Consider the following 22,563-nt stretch of genomic DNA (forward strand, 5'->3'; position numbering starts at 1 on the left):
AACCTGTGTGTCTTTGGAATGTAGGAGGAAACTGGAGCACCCAGTGGGAGCCCACGCAGTCTTGGGGAGAATGTACAGATTTCTTGCAGACAGCAGCAGAAATCGAACCCCAATCTTACAGCTAGTGCTGTAATGCAGTGCACTAACCACTATGCCACCCAGCGCCTTAATGATGGTCCCCGCTTTATCCTCGTTCAAGTTTGCCTTTTGGGAATTGGGTGTCTGTTCTGCTACTCTATAATGCACTTAGCAAAATGCTCTGAGCCATTGTAAGGTAGAATAGCAATGAAGTGACAATTGAGCACAACACAGCAATGGTAGAAGGCAAACTTTGTTTCAGTTCATCCTCCTATTACAGAATTGCCCCGGCTTCCCCCGAGGCACCTGTGCACTGTGGTGTGATGGCACCTCGTCGACTTTCACTGGATATGGCATTTAATATCTGCTTCCAGCCCTTTATGATTTGGCGCTTGGCATTTTCCAACACCGATCATACATTTTATCTTCCCATTTGGAGTTGCTATAAGTTGGAAATGTATCTACTTTTTTTCAGCCTTTATCACTTATTACTCAGTTATTGGAGTTCAGGGTGGTTCTAAATCCATCTACGAAAGCAGACTGCTTTAAAGGAGACAAGTACAGCAAATTAAACACAGTATCAATAATAGGTCCAACACATACTTCCACCCACTACTCCTACCCTTTTCCCAATCCCAAATCCTTAAATAAAATTCAATTTTGGAATTAATTTCTTGACTGCTTCCAGGAAGTTTGACACCTGGCTAACTGGAAATAGAGTGAATGGTTAAAAGTTTGATCAAAGAGGCAGGTTTTTTTAGTGGATCTTAGAGGAGCTCCTGCTCCGATTTCTTATGTCCTTATGGGCAGAAGGTAAAGAATTGGATTAAGTTTTTAAAACCATCCTCCTGTTTTGAAGCCCTTCTTCCTTTCCCTGCATCGCCCTCTTCCCACCACTTCTCCAAACCTTCAACTAGTTGACTAGTTTCTCATCATCTAGCCTCAATAAAGTAAACTTGGGCAAAACCTCTCACCTGTCTGATACTATTGTACTATCCAGTGTTATTCAACGAAGAGCAATTCTGGTCTTCTAACAAATGCTTAATCTCCTCCCCAAATTATCATCAATAATACAGAAATTCCAAACTTCCGTTGTCTGACAGTCATGATGAAAGTTCATTCGCTGATTTTCTGTCCATAGGGGTTGCTTGACCTGCTTAGTATTATTGGTGTCTGAAGCTTTTTACTTTTCCTTCAGTTTAATTGTTCATAAAACTTAACCATCACTTATGAATATATTTGAAATATCCTAGCTCTGTTTTATTGCTTTTTCTTTTAGGTGATGGTAAATGTGTGATCTGTGACTCGTATGTCAGACCATGCACGCTGGTGCGTATCTGTGATGAATGTAATTATGGGTCCTACCAGGGACGATGTGTGATCTGTGGTGGTCCAGGAGTCTCTGATGCCTATTACTGCAAAGAATGCACAATCCAGGAAAAGGATGTAAGTTTGCAGAGAATTTTCACCTGAAAGTAATGAAACTTGTAAATAGCATTGTGATCTAGTTCTTCAGTAGCAAGGAGAATCTATTGAGGTGTGCAGACAAAAATGTTGTTTTCATATAGTACTAATCCAAAATGAGCTTAATTTTAGGAGCTAATTGGATGAACAGTCCAGTTGTGCATTCTAATGGACAGAAAATTTGAAATGTATTCTTACCTCTAGTATTTTGTATGTGTTACTCTTCTTTTGAAAGTGTAATTTTCCCTCTTCATAAGAGAATTGATATATACAAAGGTGGGTTGGCTGGCAGTGTAGTGACATCAGCACTGGACTTCGTGGCAGATGGTCCTAACCTGGATAGCAGCAGAGTATCTGTGCAGAAGGGTCTGGCAATCTGCTTCTGCATCTTGCCATGAGAACCCTATGGACATCTACTCTATCCATAGGGTCGCAATGAGTCAACAGCAACAAGATATACAAAGGTGCATTTACAGTCATGTGCAAAGGTCTTAGGCACTCTAGATTTTTTGTGGTTTCAGATAGTACTGAGCCCTGATCTCAACTGTCTGGGATTACTTGGATAAGCAGAAGCAGGCGAGATACCCAAAGTCTGCAACAGAACCGTGGCAAGTTCTCCAAGACGCTTGGAACAACATACCAGCCATTTATCTTGTAAAACTGCTTGACAGTGTACCTAAGAGAATTGATGCTGTTTTAAAGGCCAATGGAAGTCACACGGAATATTGATTTCATTTAGTTTTTGTCCTGTTTACTGTGCTTTACAGTATTATTTTTGGTATTTAGAAACTTTTCATTTCATTGTTTTAGAAAGCATCTTTGCTTTACATAATTTGTTTACGTGTGCCTAAGACTTTTGCATAGTAATGTATACGGGCACTAACCAGCCCGGTGTCATTTACCCACCAAGCCATGCAAAGTGCCCAGAGGATATTGGAAGCTTGTACCCATCTCTCTTTTCCATTTTAAATGTGTTCACTTTCACTCTCCAGGCGAATTCAGAACCAACTAATTAGAAATTAAGAGTAACAACTTGGGGCGACACAGTAGCGTAATGGTTAGCACAATGCTTTACAGTGCAGGCGACCCAGGTTCAATTCCTGGAGCTACCTGTACGTTCTCTCTGTGACCACTATGGGTGCTCCAGTGCCTCCCATAGTCCAAAGACATACCGGTTGGTAGTCTTATTGGTCATTAGATATTGTCTCATGACTAGGCTCGGATTAAATTGGGGCTGCTGGGTAGCGGGGCTCCAAGGGCCGGAAGGGCCTGTTCTATATTGTATAAATAAATAATTTTTAAAACTATAGACTCCAGATGCTAGAATCAGGAGCAAATAATGATCTACTGGAAAGACTCAGTGGGTCAAGCAACATCTGGGACTGGAGGTGGGTGGGGGGGGGAGGATCAAATCTCAACAATTCACTTTATGTCAGGACTCCAATGCAGGCTTTCAACCCAAAACAATGACAGTCCCTTGCACCACTCCCTCCCCCCTTCCCCACACACAGATGGTGCTCAGCCCACAAAATTCCTCCAGCAGATTGTTTGTTGAATGAGAAATTAAGAGCTCTATCTTATCCTGTTTTAGAATATCTACTAAGATCAACACTCAGGTCCGAGTATCTTCATCCTAGCTTCACTGAAGGGACAAGGTTGAGGATATTTGGAACTGATGCTGATCTCATAAAATATTTTAAAACACGGTGATTAGATAGAATTCTTCATTTCTACCTAACTGCTTGATCTGTTGCAGCACAGACTGGTGATTAGATCTCCATATGGGGGCTCCATTTACATATTGACAGTGACTTGTTCAGCTTTATCCTCTTCATTTTGTCTCCTAGAGAGATGGATGTCCGAAAATTGTTAACCTTGGCAGCTCAAAAACTGATCTGTTCTACGAAAGGAAAAAGTACGGCTTTAAGAAGAGGTGATCCCGGAATGACTGGAAGGAATCTTTCACGTTTGTAGTTTCTGTAACTTGGGGGACGTAAATGTTTGGTCAAATTTTTACTGTTTGTAAATAAATGATTAATATACTTATTTGCACTCAGTGTTTTCTGTCACACTTTCCAGACACTTGAACCTGATTCAACGTTACGGATCTCCAAGGTACAAATTGGTCAGTCTGCGGAGCAGAGCAGTGTGTACACAGGAACAGACTTTTTAAAAACTAACTGGGATATTTTCTCTCTCCATCGATGTGAATTAACATATTTGGGAAGAATGTGCATAATTCACAACCACCGGCATTAAATTGGGGTTTCACTTTAAGAGGCTGGTCTGATGCGATGTTCAACATGTCGACCAATGCAGTCGCTTTGAAACTGCTGGAGTTTTGGGAGCAAAATACTGTTGCTTGGTTTGTACAAGGTGAGGTCCATTTGCTCTGCGAGAATTCACCACCTACTATGTGGTAGTGTCACTTGGCAGTGGTAGTCTGCTTGAACACCTGCCTGAACGCGATAAATACCAATTGCTGAAAACTTGCCTTGCCTTTTACAGACCTTTGGACTATTGGAGCCTGAGCACACTAAACAGTTGCTCTTTTTACCCGGTCTTGGTGTTGCTAGAGATTCAGAGCTAATGGACCACGTGCTGCCTCTCCTGGGAAATTACCATCCTTGTTTTATTTTTAAAAGAACTCTTCATGCATTAAAAGCTTGATCAAGTTTGCATAGCCTTCACTAATGCACCCGTGATGGACTTTCAGGAGATTGCTAAAATGGCTGATAGTCTACATTCAGCTAGGCAGCAGAGCATAATTTCTCCTCCTTTCTCTACCTCAATCAGTCCACTCAGCAAGGCCCCCAACATAAGGGCACCCACGGCTGTGAATCTGACTATGCTGGGCCTGTGTTTTTACCATGCTCGTTTTGGTATGAACACTAGGAAGTGCCAACCACCTTGCAGCTTTGACAGTGCCAGCACCTTGGGAGATCAGGGGTCTGTGAACACAGTGGGTTCCAGCTGCCAGGGACGCCTGTTGGTCATTACAGCTACCCTTTCAGGGTGACATTTCCTGAGTGACACAAGTACTCAGTGAGTGTGCTGCCATTGGCAACAAGATTCAGCCTTGCTGGACTGGATGGGTGACACTGCTTCAGTGGGTGATATTACACATGGGAGGGATTTTGTCGTGGCTGAAGTGGCTAAAACTCTGCTTGTTGAAGATGTGCTGTGTGCCCAAGGGCTGTTATTCAATCTTAAGAACTGTCGCTGTGGATGTCAGGTCAGGATTGGTACCCTGCTTCCCCAGTAAGCTCCCCACGATGACGCTGTCAAGCACATGCACCACCGCATGTGAGTTTACTCAACTGCTGGGTGAATTCCCAAACCTCACCAAGCCCACATTCTCCACTACAGTCACAAAACATGGGGTTGAGCACCACATGCCCGCAATTGGCCTGCCAGTCCATGCCCATGCGCGTAGATTGGACCCAGCAAAGCTGGCAACCGAGAAGGCTGAGTTTGCCATCGTGGACAGACTCAGCATTGTTTGCCAGTCGAATAGCCCCTAGGCTTCCCTGCTCTATATAGTCCCTAGGTCCGATGGTGATTGTTGCCCTTGTGGTGATTACTGATGCCTTCAGAAGGCCACCACCTCTGATCATTGCCCGGTGACCGCCCCCACATCCAACACTTTTCAGCACCTTTAGCCAAAAAGTTAATTTTTCCAAACTCGATATAATTAGGGGCTACCATCAGTTCCCTGTGTGCTTGGAGGACATTCCCAAATCGGCTGTGATAACCCCATTTGGCCGCCTTGAGTTTCTGTGCATGTCGTTGGGATTGAAAAAGGCAGCACTGACTTTCCAACTGCTGATGGATTCCGTATTAAAAAGGCTTAGGTTTTCTTTTCGTTCAGCCGGATGACATACTTGTCACCAGTTCGTCCAAATCCGAACACATCTCAGACTTTTCGAGCACTTATGCCAACAGGGGTTGATTATTAACTCTTAAGCGTCAGTTTGGTTATCAACCACTGACTTTCTCGGCCAACGCATCTCCACAGAAGGTGCGGAGCCCCGCTCAGCAAAATTAGCTGCTGTTACGGATTTCCACCGCCCTTCATTGCAAAAAAAAACTACAGGAGTTCTGGGGTATAGCAAATTGCTATTACAGCTTCATTCTGCAATCTGCTCAACTTAAGCTCCCACTGTAGAGTGCACTTAAAGGCAATGCCTCTAATTAAGTGCCTGACTGGTCAGCGGATTTGACCAAGGCATTTGGTGATTCTAAATGAGCTTCTAACGGGACCCTACTGGCGCACCCACTCCCCAACACATCCATAGCCATTACTACTGATGCCTCAGACTATGCTGTGGTTTCTGTGCACAAACTGTTGGTCGGAGGCATGTGGCAGCCACTCACCTTCAGCCTGCAGCTCCATACCCCCAAAAGGAAGTACAGCGCACTTGATTGTGAGCTTCTCGGTCTCTATCTGGCTGTCCGCCACTTTCATTTTCTTCTAGAGTCGCCATTTCACAGTGTTTGTTGACCACAGACGACCCCCCCCCCCCCATGCACACAATGGCCAAATTATCAGACCCTTGGTCTGCACAGCAGCAACACCACCTGGCCTACATAACCGAGTTCACAACGGATATTCAACATATCAAAGGGAAAAGTAATGCTGTGGCTGATTGCCTCTCACAGCCAGCCATGGAGGCTGTACATATAGGGGTTGACTGCAAGCATGGCAGCCGACCAAGCTACTGACCCAGAAGTCCAGGCTTACCAAACAGCAGTTACGGGCCTGCGGTTGGCTGACATCAAGTTTGGGGAAGCTGGGGTTTCTCTCTTGTACGATGTCTCAACCAATCGTTCTCGCCTCATCATGCCCGCACCCTGGAGATGGTCTGTCTTCAACTCCGTATGTGGCCTCTGGCATCTGGGCTGAAAGGCCTCACAGAAACAGGTTACCCTAAATTAATTTGGCACGGCCTCCAAAAGGGCATGCGTGATTGGACTGCAGACTGTGTGGGGTTCCAGCAGGCAAAAATTAACCATCATGTTCAGGCGCAATTGGCACCTTTTGAGGTCCTGGAGCAATGGTTCGACCGTGTCAATGTGGACCTTGTTGGTCCCAGCAGTTTCACACACCTTACTAGGTGGCCAGAGGTTGTCCCTTCAGCATCCATGATGGCCGCAGATGTGACTCGGGCGTTCATCAGCACTTGGGTTGCTCAGTTTTGCATGCCGTCTGATATTTTCTCTGACTGCGGTCCCTGGTTCATTTCAGACCTCTGGGCTGCGTTGGCTACATCCCACCACGACGTATCACCTGGAGTCCAATGGCCTATGCAAGTGGTTTCACCACTCTTTAAAGGCTGCTCTGAGGGCTACTGTGACTGATGAGTGTTGGCGTGATCATCTCCCATGCGTCCTGCTGGGGCTCTGATAGGCTCCAAAAGAGGACCTGCAGTTGTCCGCAGCTGTGTTGTAACAGCTGCCTGTATACAGAGTGCCAGGTGATTTAATTTCTGACGCGTTGATCTGCTGGTCAGCCTCTCAATGGTGTTTTACCCTCCAGAGTCAATTCCTTTTCAACTGTTCCTACCTCCCGTTATGGGATATGGCACTTTTGGCTTCCTGTTGGCCTACGTTCTGTCTCGTTTGCTTTTGTCCACCATGATGCACACCAACATCCCCTTCAGCCCCCTTACGATGGCCGTTTGGGAATGGGGGAGAAAAGACTTCTATCATAGATGATGGGAGTAAACCTGTACGTATTTCAGTAGATTGTCTTAAACTGGCCTACCAAGATTTGGAGAATTCCGTTGCTATCATGACGTGAGTACAGCAACACACCTCTGGACAAGCCTGAGGCACCTGCAGTTCCTCCATCCATGGAACACAGGACCTGAGCCAGGCTCACAATGTGGTTTTAGTGAATTCTGTGGGAGGCCAGTGTAGGGTAATGTATTTGGGAGAAATGTACATACGGGAGAGAGTCTAGAAGAGGTTTGTGATGACATTTATGGGAATGAAGGGGTTAACATACGAGGAACGTTTGGCAGCTTTGGGCCTGTGCTCACTGGAATTTAGAAGAATGCAGGGGGGATCTCATTGAAACATACCAAATGTTGAAAGGACTAGATAGGTAGATGTGGCGAGGATGTCTCCTGTGGTCGGGGTGTCCAGAACTAGAGGGCACAGCCTCAAAATTGAGGGGTGACCCTTTAGAACAGAGGTAAAAAGGAATATTTTTAGCTAGAGAGTAGTGAATCTGTGGAACGCTCTGTGGTGGAGGCCAAATCCATGCGTATATTTAAGGCTGAAGTTGATCATTTCCTGATCAATCAGGGCATCAAAGGATATGGCGAGAAGGCAGGTGTATGGGGTTGAGTGGGATCTGGGATCAGCCATGATGAAATAGCAGAGCAGACTCAATGGGCTGAATGGCCTAATTCTGCTCTTGTGTCTTATGGACTTATGGTAATTCATAACCACCAATATTGAGTTTCAATTTAGAGGCCGGTTTGACATGATGACGTTATTACATAAAGATTTTCAGCGAATTTTTATGTTTGGGTTTTGGAGTTCAATAAGATGTGTTACGGGTTTTTATTAAACATAAAATGCCTCACTTTGTTTTATTTACAAAAACCTACAAATGTAATTCAGTGGAACTTTTGAGGTCTCTTTCTGAGCAGGAACAAGCTACAATCACCAGTTGGGTGACACTTTTGCAATCTTGAATAAGATGCGAGATTAGTAACTGGAGATTTTGAATCAGTAGCTGTTAATAATTTACTCTCTGTTTCACATTTATGTACCAGAAGCAGATGACTGCTTCCTCCTCCTCTCCCTATTATTTCACTCCGGACAGATGGTTGGGTGTTTAATTTTTATCTTGGATTTCATATTTGGATTGATGTCTATTCATGAATTACCCTTGAGCTGTGACTTGTGGTGTGATGGAGCTGTCTGCTAGGCAGCCCGCCAAACATACACTTTCAGGAACCCCCTTCCAAACAGTTAGCTGACCGCATTCTGCGAATACTTTTTGTTTTTCTCTAGCCATAAGATTTCTCTTTGAGAAGCGGCCGGACTCGCGTGGTTGCAAAAATAATCCATTGGGTCACCAGGCTGTTTGGCCTGTACAAAGTGCAAAGTTGAGTCAAAGTCTGGTTGAGGTGCATCACCAATGAGATTAACACTCTGGGTATCCACCTCCTGCTTTAATAATTGATGGAAATGTGTGTGTTGAGACAGGACGACACTCCCCTGAAATTTAATTTCATTCACCTCGGGCTCAAGTAGAATTCCAAAGGTAGATGTCTAAGCTTCATTTTTCTCCCCCAATATATTCCCTGGCAAATGTTTGGGGTAGATGCTGTTATGGAGGAGATACCAGAGGGGCAAGCCTTGGATGCAACGATCCTTGCTCTCGTGAGCTTTGCACTATGGGAGTGCGTCAGCGTTGTTCTGGGTGAAAAGTGCAGTCCTAACATCTGTGGACAATGTTGCCATCTTTTTAACCAATATTGAAGGAAAGTATCAGACCTGAAATGTGATGTTTAACATCGAGAAAACTTTCACTCCCTAAGATGAAGATAATCCACTGTGTACTGTGCCTCTCCAGTTTAAAACACCTAAGCAAAGCGTTTTAGTTTCTGAAACAGCTGCTGGAGTATTCGTTGTATTTCCCTGGTTTAATGCTTTACTGGAGTAAATCATTTGGTCATGAAACGGCTTATTAATTAGGACTTCTTAGTCAAGTCAAGTTAAAACATACTGATGAGTAACATCCTTGAAATTTACATCATCTCTTCCTCCAATGATCCCTCGCCCTGTATAATACTCACCCTACCACAGAGTGTCTTCCTTCCTATGCAGAGAACTGGATGAAGAGACGCTTTGGCTCCAAGTTTGTTCCTCTTCCTGATGCCATACTGGCGAATGACCTCAACAACTCATTTCCTGGTTCGGTGCAGAATTAAATGTCATTAGGGCAAATTTGCTAATGGGTCTCTTTGGAAGAAAAAGGATTTAAATTATTTCCAGAAAGTAGTGGTTATAAGTCAGTGTAGGACCTCGCTCCGACAACCCTTTTCCAATTTGGTAAATTATTGGAAGCTACAAGTCTCCAATTAATCTTGTTCCTCTTTCTCTGTTCTGTTTTAATTTCAAGAAAGTAAATTAAACTTCCTCCATTTGAAGGAAATGTGATCCAGAGTAAGAGTACAGAACAGAAGTTACTTAAACAGAGAAGTTTCCTCTAGAATTTGTTTCTAATCCTGGTATTTTGGGGATGTGAGAAATTGTCACTATCTGATTGCCGCTCCTTGTAACTAGTTCATCCTGCCATGATAAAGGTGCCATGACTGAACAACACATGAATGATTGATTGCATGATCAGCAATTTTGAGTGAAGAGTCCCCACCTTCATTTGTAGTTTTAATTATTGAACGATAATTGCCCCCTTTTCATTTATTTTTTAATAAACGATTCTTTTTCCTACATGCTCCTGCTTGTGATTACTGCAAGTGCCAGCGTGACTTGAAAAGATTGAACTGTGAGTTTTAATTAACTCTTAAAGGAACTGCATTGCTAAATTATTAACATGGTGGATAAGGAATTGTTATCTGGATTGGCTTTGCTAATGGGCTGATGAACTATGTTCTCCATTAAGCTTGCCTGGGGCCTCAATCTTTCGTCATATCATTGGATGAAAGATAACTATGTCCAAGTCTGAGGCACAGAATGTACAGTCTTAGGTGCATATATATAGCCAGGGTACCTAAAGCTTTTGCACAGTACTGTAGTAATTTTATGTATTGCACTGTACTGCTGTCACAAAAGAAAAGCAAATTTCATGACACACGTGAATGATGACAAACCTGATTCTGATATGGGTCTCTATAGTGAATTGAGAGTAGGAAGGGGGCAGGGAGAGGGGAATCATGGTTGGGAAAAGGGGAAGAGAGAGGGGAGGGAGTGGGAAGCACCAGAGAGACATTCTGTAATGATCACTAATCCAATTATTTGGAATCAAATGGCCTTGTTTGGTGTCCCAGGACGGTGTGTATCTGCAGCTGTGCCATCTCCTGCTCCTGGCACTCCTCTGCCACCTGTCCCACACCCCTCCCATGGCACTCCACCCTCACTGTACCCAGAATCCTCTACTCCTGCCAGCTTGCTCTGCTCTCCACGATGACAAATGCAGCACTTGGGCACCCTCACTACATATATGTGTGTGTGTGTATATAACTTGTATGACTTTTGCACAGTATTGTACGTAGAATTTAGGGTTTGGCTGATCAATCCAGCTCATCCCTCTCCTCAAAGGAGGGAGTTTAGCAATCAGCAACAACTCCGGCAGTTGACTTCATTCTATGCCATCTGGTTGATGATCAACTCTAGGGGAAATTATCTCTCTGTCAGTAATGTAAATACTTCATGGTTTGGAAGACCTCCAACTCATCACCCCTCTGCCTTTTTCTCCCAAGCAGAGCGACACCGGTGCTTCTCCATTCAAGCCATGTAATTAAACTCCTTTGTCATGCTCATAAGTAAATCAGAAACAAAATACGCTAGAAGTACTTGGAGAGACTTACAAAATATATGTCTGTCAGTGAACCTTCTCTCCACAGGTGTCGCCTGACCTGAATATTTCCAGCATTAACACAAGAGATTCTGCAGACGCTGGGAATCCGGAGTAACACTTGCAAAATGCAGGTGGAACTCAACAGGTCAGGCAGCATCTATGGAGTTGGATAAAGAGTCGGAATTTTGGGTAGAGAAGCTGCCTGGCCTGCTGAGTCCCTCCAGCATTTTGTGTGTTGCTAGAATTTCCAGCGTCTGTAGATTTTCTCATGTTTGTGCTTCTTTTACAGTATTATAGCCTCTTTTTTCCTTTGGACTTCCAGCACCTGCAGTTTATGCTTCTCAATCAGTCTAGTGAAAATCTTTAAGGCCTCCATGCCTTTCCTAAAGTGTGGCACCCAATCCCAGCGTCTTAAAAAATTCTCTTCATTACTTCTTTAAAATGCCCAGGATCCCATATGGTTTCTCAATCTGCCCTGCCTGTTACTTAGTGCACATATATCCCCAGATCTCTATATTCCTCTTCCCCTTTATTGAGCCCCCTTTCTCTTGCCTTTCCTCTACTTTTCCTACTGAAATCTACCACTGCACATGTTTTGTGTAAAATTTGATTTTTTTTAAAAATTAAGAACCTCCAGATTGATGTTCACTTATGTCCTTCAGAGAAGGAAATCTCTCATCTTTACCGCTTCAGGTTTTTATGAACCACAGGCCGACTATTTTGGTTGTCTTTTAATGTTCCCTTAAATGGCCAGGCAAGGTCTTCAATTTGGGTGCAATTATGGACGAACATTAAATGCTGTGCTTGGCAGAAACAGCCATGTCCCACGAGCATATTAGAAAAGAAATTAGCACTCCACCATCACAGCACAGGAAATTAGATCATCAGCAGTCTTAACGTTTAAAGGCTATGTGAGATAGGAGAATACGGGCACTATACATGGCCAGGCTTAGATGGATGGCTGACGTCAAACAGAGTGAGACTGAGGCCTCTGTTGGTCCAGGTTGTCCAATGCAAGTTAGTACACAAGCCAGAGCCATCTGATATGGAGGGCAAGCAGTTACCACTGCAGTAGGCTCACCCTCTCCGCACAGCTGGTGATTCCAAAGGAACGGCAGAGACCAATACAGTTCGGCACCGGCAATGTCACAGGAGCTGCCGGCCAGCAGTGAACTCAACGTAGGACTGCCTTAGAACATAGAACATAAAATACTACAGCACAGTACAGGCCCTTCGGCCCACAATGTTGTGCCAACCCTCAAAACCTGCCTCCCATATACCCCCCCCCACCTTAAATTCCTCCATATACCTGTCTATATTGGAGAATAAAGTTGCATTGTTTGCTGTGTAACCAAAACTATGTAACCAGCCTTGTGTTTGCTATTTGCTATGTATGTATCCAATTTAGTAGGAGAACGTAATCTCTGTATTGCCTCTGTACTATTGAACACATCAATGCCTTGAGAATGTAGCTAACAGTGAAAGTAAGCAATGTAGAGATAACGGTGTTAGACGGGATCGTGGAGTGGTGTGATGGTTTGGGGACCAGTCAAAGCCGGGAAGGGGACACGTGTTCCAAGGAGTAGACTAGAGCAAGTATGGGCTATGGAGTGGTGTGATGGTATGGGGACCAGTCAAAGCCGGGAAGGGGAACACGTGTTCCAAGGAGTAGACTAGACCAAGTATGGGCTATGGAGTGGTGTGATGGTATGGGGACCAGTCAAAGCCGGGAAGGGGAACACGTGTTCCAAGGAGACGGGGTATGCTAATGAAACTGAGATAGGAGACGGGGTATGCTAATGTAACTGAGATAGGAGACGGGGTATGCTAATGTAACTGAGATAGGAGACGGGGTATGCTAATGTAACTGAGATAGGAGACGGGGTATGCTAATGTAACTGAGATAGGAGACCGGGTATGCTGATGTAACTGAGATAGGAGACGGGGTATGCTAATGTAACTGAGATAGGAGACGGGGTATTCTAATGTAACTGAGATAGGAGATGGGGTATGCTAATGTAACTGAGATAGGAGACGGGGTATGCTAATGTAACTGAGATAGGAGACGGGGTATGCTAATGTAACTGAGATAGGAGACGGGGTATGCTAATGAAACTGAGATAGGAGACGGGGTATGCTAATGTAACTGAGATAGGAGACGGGGTATTCTAATGTAACTGAGATAGGAGACGGGGTATGCTAATGTAACTGAGATAGGAGACGGGGTATGCTAATGAAACTGAGATAGGAGACGGGGTATGCTAATGTAACTGAGATAGGAGACGGGGTATGCTAATGAAACTGAGATAGGAGACGGGGTATGCTAATGTAACTGAGATAGGAGATGGGGTATTCTAATGTAACTGAGATAGGAGACGGGGTATGCTGATGTAACTGAGATAGGAGACGGGGTATGCTGACGTAACTGAGATAGGAGACGGGGTATGCTGACGTAACTGAGATAGGAGACGGGGTATGCTGACGTAACTGAGATAGGAGACGGGGTATGCTGACGTAACTGAGATAGGAGACGGGGTATGCTGACGTAACTGAGATAGGAGACGGGGTATGCTGACGTAACTGAGATAGGAGACGGGGTATGCTGACGTAACTGAGATAGGAGACGGGGTATGCTGACGTAACTGAGATAGGAGACGGGGTATGCTGACGTAACTGAGATAGGAGACGGGGTATGCTGACGTAACTGAGATAGGAGACGGGGTATGCTGACGTAACTGAGATAGGAGACGGGGTATGCTAATGTAACTGAGATAGGAGACCGGGTATGCTGACGTAACTGAGATAGGAGACGGGGTATGCTGACGTAACTGAGATAGGAGACGGGGTATGCTGACGTAACTGAGATAGGAGACGGGGTATGCTGACGTAACTGAGATAGGAGACGGGGTATGCTGACGTAACTGAGATAGGAGACGGGGTATGCTGACGTAACTGAGATAGGAGACGGGGTATGCTGACGTAACTGAGATAGGAGACGGGGTATGCTGACGTAACTGAGATAGGAGACGGGGTATGCTGACGTAACTGAGATAGGAGACGGGGTATGCTGACGTAACTGAGATAGGAGACGGGGTATGCTGACGTAACTGAGATAGGAGACGGGGTATGCTGACGTAACTGAGATAGGAGACGGGGTATGCTGACGTAACTGAGATAGGAGACGGGGTATGCTGACGTAACTGAGATAGGAGACGGGGTATGCTAATGAAACTGAGATAGGAGACGGGGTATGCTAATGCGACTAAGATAAGAAATTACTATAAAGAATACTGTGAACTAGGGTTCGGCGGACAATTAGTGACACGCTCATTAATTGTCTCAGCTTTTGTTTGCAAATAAAGGCTTAAACTTCTCGAAGAATCTTCTGCGTCTTCTGGTTATTTCGAGGAACCACGATATCTAGTAGTCTCTTAAATTTCACTAGTGTATCTGCCTCCACCACTGACTCAGGCAGTGCATTCCACGCACCAACCACTCTGAGTGAAAAACCTTCCTCTAATATCCCCCTTCCCTTAAAGCCATGTCCTCTTGTACTGAGCAGTGGTGCCCTGGGGAAGAGGTGCTGGCTGTGCACTCTGTCTATTCCTCTTAATATCTTGTACACCTCCATCATGTCTCCTCTCATCCTCCTTCTCTCCAAAGAGTAAAGCCCTAGTTCCCTTAATCTCTGATCATAATCCATACTCTCTAAACCAGGCAGCATCCTGGTAAATCTCCTCTGTACCCTTTCCAATGCTTCCACATCCTTCCTACAGTGAGGCGACCAGTTCCAGTTTAGGGACTCCAGTTCCAGAATTTTCCTTTGTGCTTACTCCCAAAGCCTTCCCCATGAGTGGGCAGACGGGGCCTGTCAGCCATGGTTGGCAGCTCATCTAGGAGAAGGAAAACCCTCGACCACAAACCTCTGCTCCCTTGCAACATCAAACAAGCCCCCCCCCCAAAAAAAATACTGCAAAAATGCCAGAATCCTGGTGAATTTAGTGGCCTAACTGATGGCAGGCAAAGTTCACAATTAGACCCATCATTTTATTAACAGAAGCAGGGGCAGGAGTAGCATTGTGCCCCCTAAAATTTGTTTTGGCTTTCAATAAGGTCTTGGCTGTTCTGATCTTGTCCTCAGCTCCATTTTCCCACCCTTTCCCATGTTGATCAATTTCCCAATATTTAGAATGTCTGTGATGACTTGGCAATGACAGGTTGGCTTTCAAAGTTCTCTGGCAAAAGTTTCAAAAATAAGTAACCCATTGAGAGAAAAAAAACCTTCCTCATCTCTGTTGTAAGTGGACAACCCTCTTCGGAAATGATTCAGCTTAATTCTAGATTGTACCATGTGGTGGAAATGTCCCTGCAACAGTTCTTCTTTAGTTTATCAAAAGCTTCTTTTTTTAGGATGCAAGTGTTGCTGATGATACCAGCATTTATTGCCCTTGAGAAAATAATGACGAGCCCCTTAGTTATTTGGAGATACAGCACTGGAACAGGCCCTTCCAGCCCAAAGGACGCATGCTGCCCAAATACACCCATGTGACTAATCAACTGACATCTTTGGACTGTGGAAGGAAACCCACGCGATCACGGGGAGAAAGTTCAAACTCCTTACAGACAATGGCGGGATTTGAATCCAGGTTGCTGGCACTGTAAAACGTGATGCTAACCATGCCTCTCCAGCCTACCTCTACATGTCCCCACTACTCCTGTTGATCGTGAGTTCCATGATTTAGACCACGGTAATAAAGGAACCACACACATTTCCAAAGTAGCATGACATGATTCCAGGTTTGAACAGCTTGTTATATGAAGAGCGTTTGATGGCTCTGGGCCTGGATTCACTAGAATTCAGAAGATGGAGGGGTGACCTCATTGAAGCCTATCGAATGGTGAAAGGCCTTGATAGAGTGGATGTGGGGAGGATGTTTCCTATGGTGAGAGGGTCTAAGACCAGAGGACACAGCCTCAGAATAGAGGGTCACCCTTTTAGTACGGAGATGAGGAGGAATTTCTTTAGCCAGAGAGTGGAGAATCTGAGGGATTCTTTGCCACAGGCGGATGTGAAGGCCACATGTTTGTGTATATTTAAGGCAGAGGGTGATAGATTCTTGATCGGTCAGGGCATGAAGGGATACGGGGAGAAGGCAGGAGATTGGGACTGAGAGGAAAATTGGATCAGCCATGATGAAATGGTAGGGCAGACTTGATGGGCCAAATGGCCTTGCTCTGCTTCTGTATCTTATGTGAGTTGCAGGGGAACAAGAAGGCAGTGGTACACTTGCTGCCCTTATCCTTCTTGCAGCTTTGGGAGGTGCTGTTGGTGCAACTGCTGTGCATTAACATATGTTTCAGTGAGATCACCTCTCACTTATGTTTAAAAAATAAAAGGCATTTCCATACCTGCAGTCAATTTAGTGAGCTGCCTCCAACTCCATACATCCTTAAGAAGGGAAAAGCAGTACAGATTACCTCAGGGCTGCTCACACCAAAGTCCTCTATAGTTTTGCCCTCAAAGCGTCATCATTTCTATTCACCAGAGAACCGTCTATCTAATGTCAGCAGGGTAGGCTGTGGCAGAAACTGGATTGGCCCGATAAATTATGGAATCAGGACACATTCATCAAAGGACACAGCTCCAGACACAATAAACATTACTGGTTTCCAGCAACATTCTTTTCCAAATTCCTCTGCCCAGGGCCGTGATTTATGGATTCCAGCCCAGTGCTTGTGTTGTGAAATACAGTTATATTGTGCAGCAGACATTTATTTATTAGAATAAACCAGCAGGGGTGTTTGGGGGGGGGGGGGTGGAAGCAGTGCTTACCTACTGCAATCCACAATTCAAAACATTCGTTTGATAAAGGGTGTATAGTGCTGAATCAGGCTGGTAAGGCCTCGTTGGTGTTTATAGGCCTCAGGAGCTGCTCACTCAGTCAATATTGCTCCCTCCCTCGGCATTATCCAAACCTCTGCATGCGTAACTGTTAGTGTGGGGTCCCCGGCAGGTTAGGTATGGGAGACAGGCTGTCAGAGTTGGGGGGATGGGGGGTAACCTGGAAACGGGGGTGATTAGGTGGGGAGGGTGGACAACTGAGAAGCAGAGAGTGAGGAAGATTAAGAAAGTAGAGGCGTATGGTGGCATCTTGGTCACACTAGCACCTTATGATCAATGACGCGCAATTTCAAGAGTGTTGACTTAGAGATTAGGTAATGCACTGCAAGCTCTCCAAAATGACAGCTACGTAACCTGAATATAACCGTATAACAATTACAGCATGGAAACAGGCCATCTCGGCCCTTCTAGTCCGTGCCGAACGCTTACTCTCACCTAGTCCCACCGGCCCGCACTCAGCCCGTAACCCTCCATTCCTTTCCTGTCCATATACCTATCCAATCTTACTTTAAATGACAATACTGAACCTGCCTCTACCACTTCTACTGGAAGCTCGTTCCACACAGCTACCCCTCTCTGAGTAAAGAAATTCCCCCTCGCGTTACCCTTAAACTTTTGCCCCCTGTCTCAACTCATGTCCTCGTTTGAATCTCCCCTACTCGCAGTGAAAAAAGCCTATCCACGTCAACTCTATCTATCCCCCTCGTAATTTTAAATACCTCTATCAAGTCGCCCCTCAACCTTCTACGCTCCAAAGAATAAAGACCTAACTTGTTCAACCTTTCCCTGTAACTTAGGTGCTGAAACCCAGGTAACATTCTAGTAAGTCTCCTCTGTACTCTCTCTATTTTGTTGACATCCTTCCTATAATTTGGTGACCAGAACTGTACACAATACTCCAAATTTGGCCTCACCGATGCCTTGTACAATTTTAACATTACATCCCAACTCCTATACTCAATGCTCTGATTTATAGAGACCAGCATACCAAAAGCTTTCTTCACCACCCTATCCACATGAGACTCCACCTTCATATTATTTATTATCGACTGAAGGGAAAGTTTTGGTCTGGGAGAACATGTGCAGAAGAACATGAGTGGGCGAGGTTCTGGCAGATGGTCTACAATGTGGTAAATGCAAGGTCATCCATTTTGGAAGGAAAAATGGAAGAGCAAATTATTATTTAAATATTTTTAAAAATTGCAGCATACTGGTGTGCAGAGGGACTTGGGAGTGCTTGTGTATGAATCATAAGAGGTTGGTTTGCAGGTACGGCCGGCTATCAAGAAGGCAAATGGAATGCTGGCCTTCATTGCTAGAGGGATTGAATTCAAGAGCAGGGAGGTTATGCTGCAACTGTACAGGGTACTGGTGAGGCCGTACCTGGAGTACTGTGTGCAGTTCTGGTCTCCTTACTTGAGGAAGGATATACTGGCTTTGGAGGCAGTGCAGAGGAGGTTCACCAGGTTGATTCCAGAGATGAGGGTTTTAGACTATGAGGAGAGATTGAGTTGCCTGGGACTGTACTCGCTGGAATCCAGAAGAATGGGAGAAGATCTTATAGAAGCATATAAAATTATGAAAGGGATAGATAAGATAGAGGCAGGAAAGATGTTTCCACTGGTAGGTGAGACTAGAACTAGGGGACACAGCCTCAAGATTCAGGGGAGTAGATTTAGGACAGAGATGAGGAGGAACTGCTTTTTCCAGAGAGTGGTGACTCTGTGGAATTCTCTGCCCAATGAAGCAGTGGAAGCTGCCTCAGTAAATATATTTAAGACAAGGTTGGATAGATTTTTTGCACAGTAAGGGAATTAAGGGTTATGGGGAAAAGGCAGGTAGGTGGAGATGAGTCCATGGCCAGATCAGCCATGATCTTATTGAATGGCGGAGCAGGTTTGATGAGCCAGATGGCCTACTCTTGCTCCTATTTCTTATGTTCTTAGGGGGCAACTGCCCTTCTCTGTCGCATCAATCAGAAGAGTTATTCCAGTGACCCATGCAGATGGAAGAGATCAAGCAAGAGAGAGACCAGAAGGAACTGAAATCGGGAAGAGGTGATCCGACTACAGGAAGTGGATCCTAATAGGAATGAGGACAGGAGGAAAAAAGGGGATGGGAGGGCGGGGAAAGGGACAGGATGCTCAACTGTGCCTTAGGTCTTCAGGCCCTGCCGCTCAAGGACTTGTGTTAATGTTATTGTGTGACTGTATGTGCTAGATTGTAACTACATGTGCTGTGTGAGACTGTATGTACTGCTGGTGCCCCAGGTTTCTTTTAGCCATGTACATGTGTACGGCAGGTAAACTTGAACAGGAGCCACCCAGCCTTTAGAGAATAGATGGCTGACGAATGGCCCACTCAAAGTCTCAAGGTACTGCAGGTTTGGATGGAGATGAAGCTGCTTCCACTGGTGAGGGAATTGGTAGCAACACTTACTGATCGACCGGTGCCCACCATTTGTAAATGTTCTCTGTGAACTGCCAACCTTTCAGTTCTTATCTGCTCATTCATATGTGTGCGTGCAGCCACAGCCAACTAAGGAAATGAGTACAACCTTTACTAACTTGCTGTTCTCCCATTCCATCCGTTCCCGACTTCTTTTGTACTTTGTGATAGGAGTTCCCAAACCTTAATTAAAGACATTTCAAAGTTCAAGGTAAAATTTACTGGCAGGGTACATACGACCCTCCTACCGCCTTTTATAGGCTGTCCTCTATCATGTCCTGTTGAAGTCTAGAGAAAATACGAAGTCGGACTTTGGAATACATCCTTTAAATTTGAAGAAATCTGGCGACCTTTTATTCAATATTTTCACATGATCTGATTTTTGTATCTGATTCTCTTCCAGCTATTTTGTCAGAACCTTGGATTTGATCAGAGAGTCTCTCTTCTCCTGGTTTTTCTCTCAGGATGGACTGCACAGTTCTTTTTGTTTCTGTTTAGAATAGTGGGGGTTTTCCTCTTTTATATAAAAATTTCTAATAGTCCTTCCATTCTTCATAAATTGCTGAGAGAATTATACATTCTATATCCAATTTGTACTTTGTAGATTAACACTATGTGTGATTCTGATGTTGTTTATTTTACCTTCTGTATGTACTGCTATTGACATATATACCATATATATATAGAATATATATAGCAGAGATATTCTCCTCCTGTTTTATACACACTTTTAAAAAAATCAATAAAAGATTGAAAAAAGAAAGAAACCACATATAGGCATCCGTTAGTCTCGTGAGACCATGGATTTGCGCCTTGGAGGGTTTCAGGGCGCAGGCCTGGGCAGGGTTGTATGGGAGACCGGCAGTTGCCCAAGCTGAAAGCCTTCCCCTCTCCACACCACCGATGTTGTCCAAGGGAAGGGCATTAGGACCCAAGCAGCTTGGCACCGGTGTCGTCACAGAGCAATGTGTTGTTAAGTGTCTTGCTCAAGGACACAACACGCTGCGGATGGAACCAGTGACCTTCAGATCACTAGCCTTATCCACTAGGCCATGCGCCAACACAAACGGGTCACCACACACAACCCTGAGGTTCATTTTCCTGCGGGCGTACCTAGCAAACCTATAGAATAGTAACTGTAAAGAGGATCAAACTGTGTAAATACAAATGTAAGTAATCAGCAACAGGATTTGTGCCGCTCATTCCCAACTCGCCACAAGTGGAAACATCTTCACCTCCGTCCGAGCCCATCTAGAGACTTCCAGTCATCCCACTCCTAAAGGGTGCTGCCCCAGCTTGTTCAAAGCTCCGTGACTCAGGTAGGTGTTCAACCACCGCATCAGTGCCATGAACTCCATGTAACCCTTTATGACAGAGTTACAAAACGACTGAAGTTCTAAATTGTCTTGCAGGCTACTGCGATGTCATGGGAACCCGGAGGGAAGCTGATACCAAATTGCTTCAGCTCTCTAATACAATTTTGCAAAATCACATCTACATTGTGCCATAATGCTACAAAGCCTAATAAGTTGTTACTTTATGCCACAGGTTGCATAAGGTGTCACAAAGTACTTCATTGTTTGTGGTTAGCGCACAGGGCTGAAAGCAGATCTCTTTAAAGCGACTGACATCAGCACCAGGATTTACAGCAGACAGGCATGTGCTTTTGTTTAGAAAGTGAAGCAAATATGGGCCTTAAAGTTCTGATGTGATGTGTTTCACACTGGATGCTTTAACCCAATGCAGCTCTATTGCTGAATATCAGTTTTCGTGAGGGCCACCATTTTTCCACACACCACTTTTCCTGTGTTCAGTCTCACTACGCTGAATATGCAACACATTCAAAATAATAGGATGTCAGTTTGGGCGTCTGATGCTGCACACCAAGTTCCTGACTGCAGTCGTATCACTGCGTGCAGTTACTAAACAACAGTCCCGCAGATCACCACATATACAAGAATCAGTTTAACACATTCTACTGGCTTCCATCTCTTGAGATATGTGTGTTCCAATAAGCCAGACTTACACTCAGTGGCCACTTTATTAAGTACTTTCGAAATAGCAACTATTCTCATTAGAACCATAGAACCATAGAACATTACAGCACAGAAACAGGCCTTTTGGCCCTTCTTGGCTGTGCCGAACTGTTTTTCTGCCTAGTCCCACTGACCTGCACCCAGCCCATATCCCTCCATACACCTCTCATCCATGTACCTGCCCAAGTTTTTCTTAAATGTCAAAAGTGAGCCCGCATTCACCACTTCATCTGGCAGCTCATTCCACACTCCCACCACTCTCTGCGTGAAGAACCCCCCCCCATGTTCCCTTTAAACTTTTCCCCCTTCACCCTTAACCCATGACCTCTGTTTTTTTTTCCTCCCCTAGCCTCAGTGGAAAAAGCCTGCTTGCATTCACTCTGTCTATACCCATCATAATTTTATACACCTCTACCAAATCACCCCTCATTCTCCTACACCCCAGGGAATAAAGTCCTAACCTATTCAACCTTTCTCTGTAACTCAGTTTCTCAAGTCCCGGCAACATCCTTGTAAACATTCTCTGCACTCTTTCAACCTTATTAATATATCCTTCCTGTAATTAGGTGACCAAAACTGCACACAATACTCCAAATTTGGTCTCACCAATGTCTTATACAACCTCACCATTACATTCCAACTCTTATACTCAATACTTTGATTTATAAAGGCCAATGTACCAAAAGCTCTCTTTACGACCCTATCTACCTGTGACGCCACTTTTAGGGAATTATGTACCTGTACTCCCAGATCCCTCTGTTCTACTGCACTCCTCAGTGCCCTACATTCTAAGCACTCTTTCCTTCCATACTTGTACCATGGATGTATCGTGAGATATACTCAACGGTCACTTTACTAAGTACCTTCTGTACCTAATACAGTGGGCCTTGAGTGTACGTTCATGGACTTCTGCTGCCGTAGACTTTCCACTCCAAGGTTTGACGGGTTGTCTGTTCAGAGATGCTCTTCTGCACACCATCGCTGTAGCATTTTTTATTTGAGTCACAGTCACCTTCCTGAAAGCTTGAATCTGTCTGGCCATTCTCCCATGAACTCTCTCATTAACAAGACATTTT

At 44.7% G+C, this 22,563-nt stretch overlaps 1 protein-coding gene across 1 annotated transcript in view; it reads left to right on the forward strand.

Annotated features, from left to right (window-relative positions):
* phf5a (PHD finger protein 5A) overlaps positions 1 to 3,588 on the forward strand; it is a 32,622-nt gene extending 29,034 nt beyond the window's left edge. Inside the window, exons 3-4 of the mRNA XM_073034049.1 lie at positions 1,358 to 1,524; positions 3,390 to 3,588. Of these exons, the coding sequence (XP_072890150.1) occupies positions 1,358 to 1,524; positions 3,390 to 3,479 (257 nt within the window). The 3' untranslated portion in view covers positions 3,480 to 3,588. The remainder of the gene's footprint in view (positions 1 to 1,357; positions 1,525 to 3,389) is intronic.
* The last annotated feature ends 18,975 nt before the right edge of the window (positions 3,589 to 22,563 follow it).

The sequence above is a fragment of the Hemitrygon akajei genome, chromosome 31, assembly GCF_048418815.1.
Source record: "Hemitrygon akajei chromosome 31, sHemAka1.3, whole genome shotgun sequence".
Taxonomy (NCBI): domain Eukaryota; kingdom Metazoa; phylum Chordata; class Chondrichthyes; order Myliobatiformes; family Dasyatidae; genus Hemitrygon; species Hemitrygon akajei.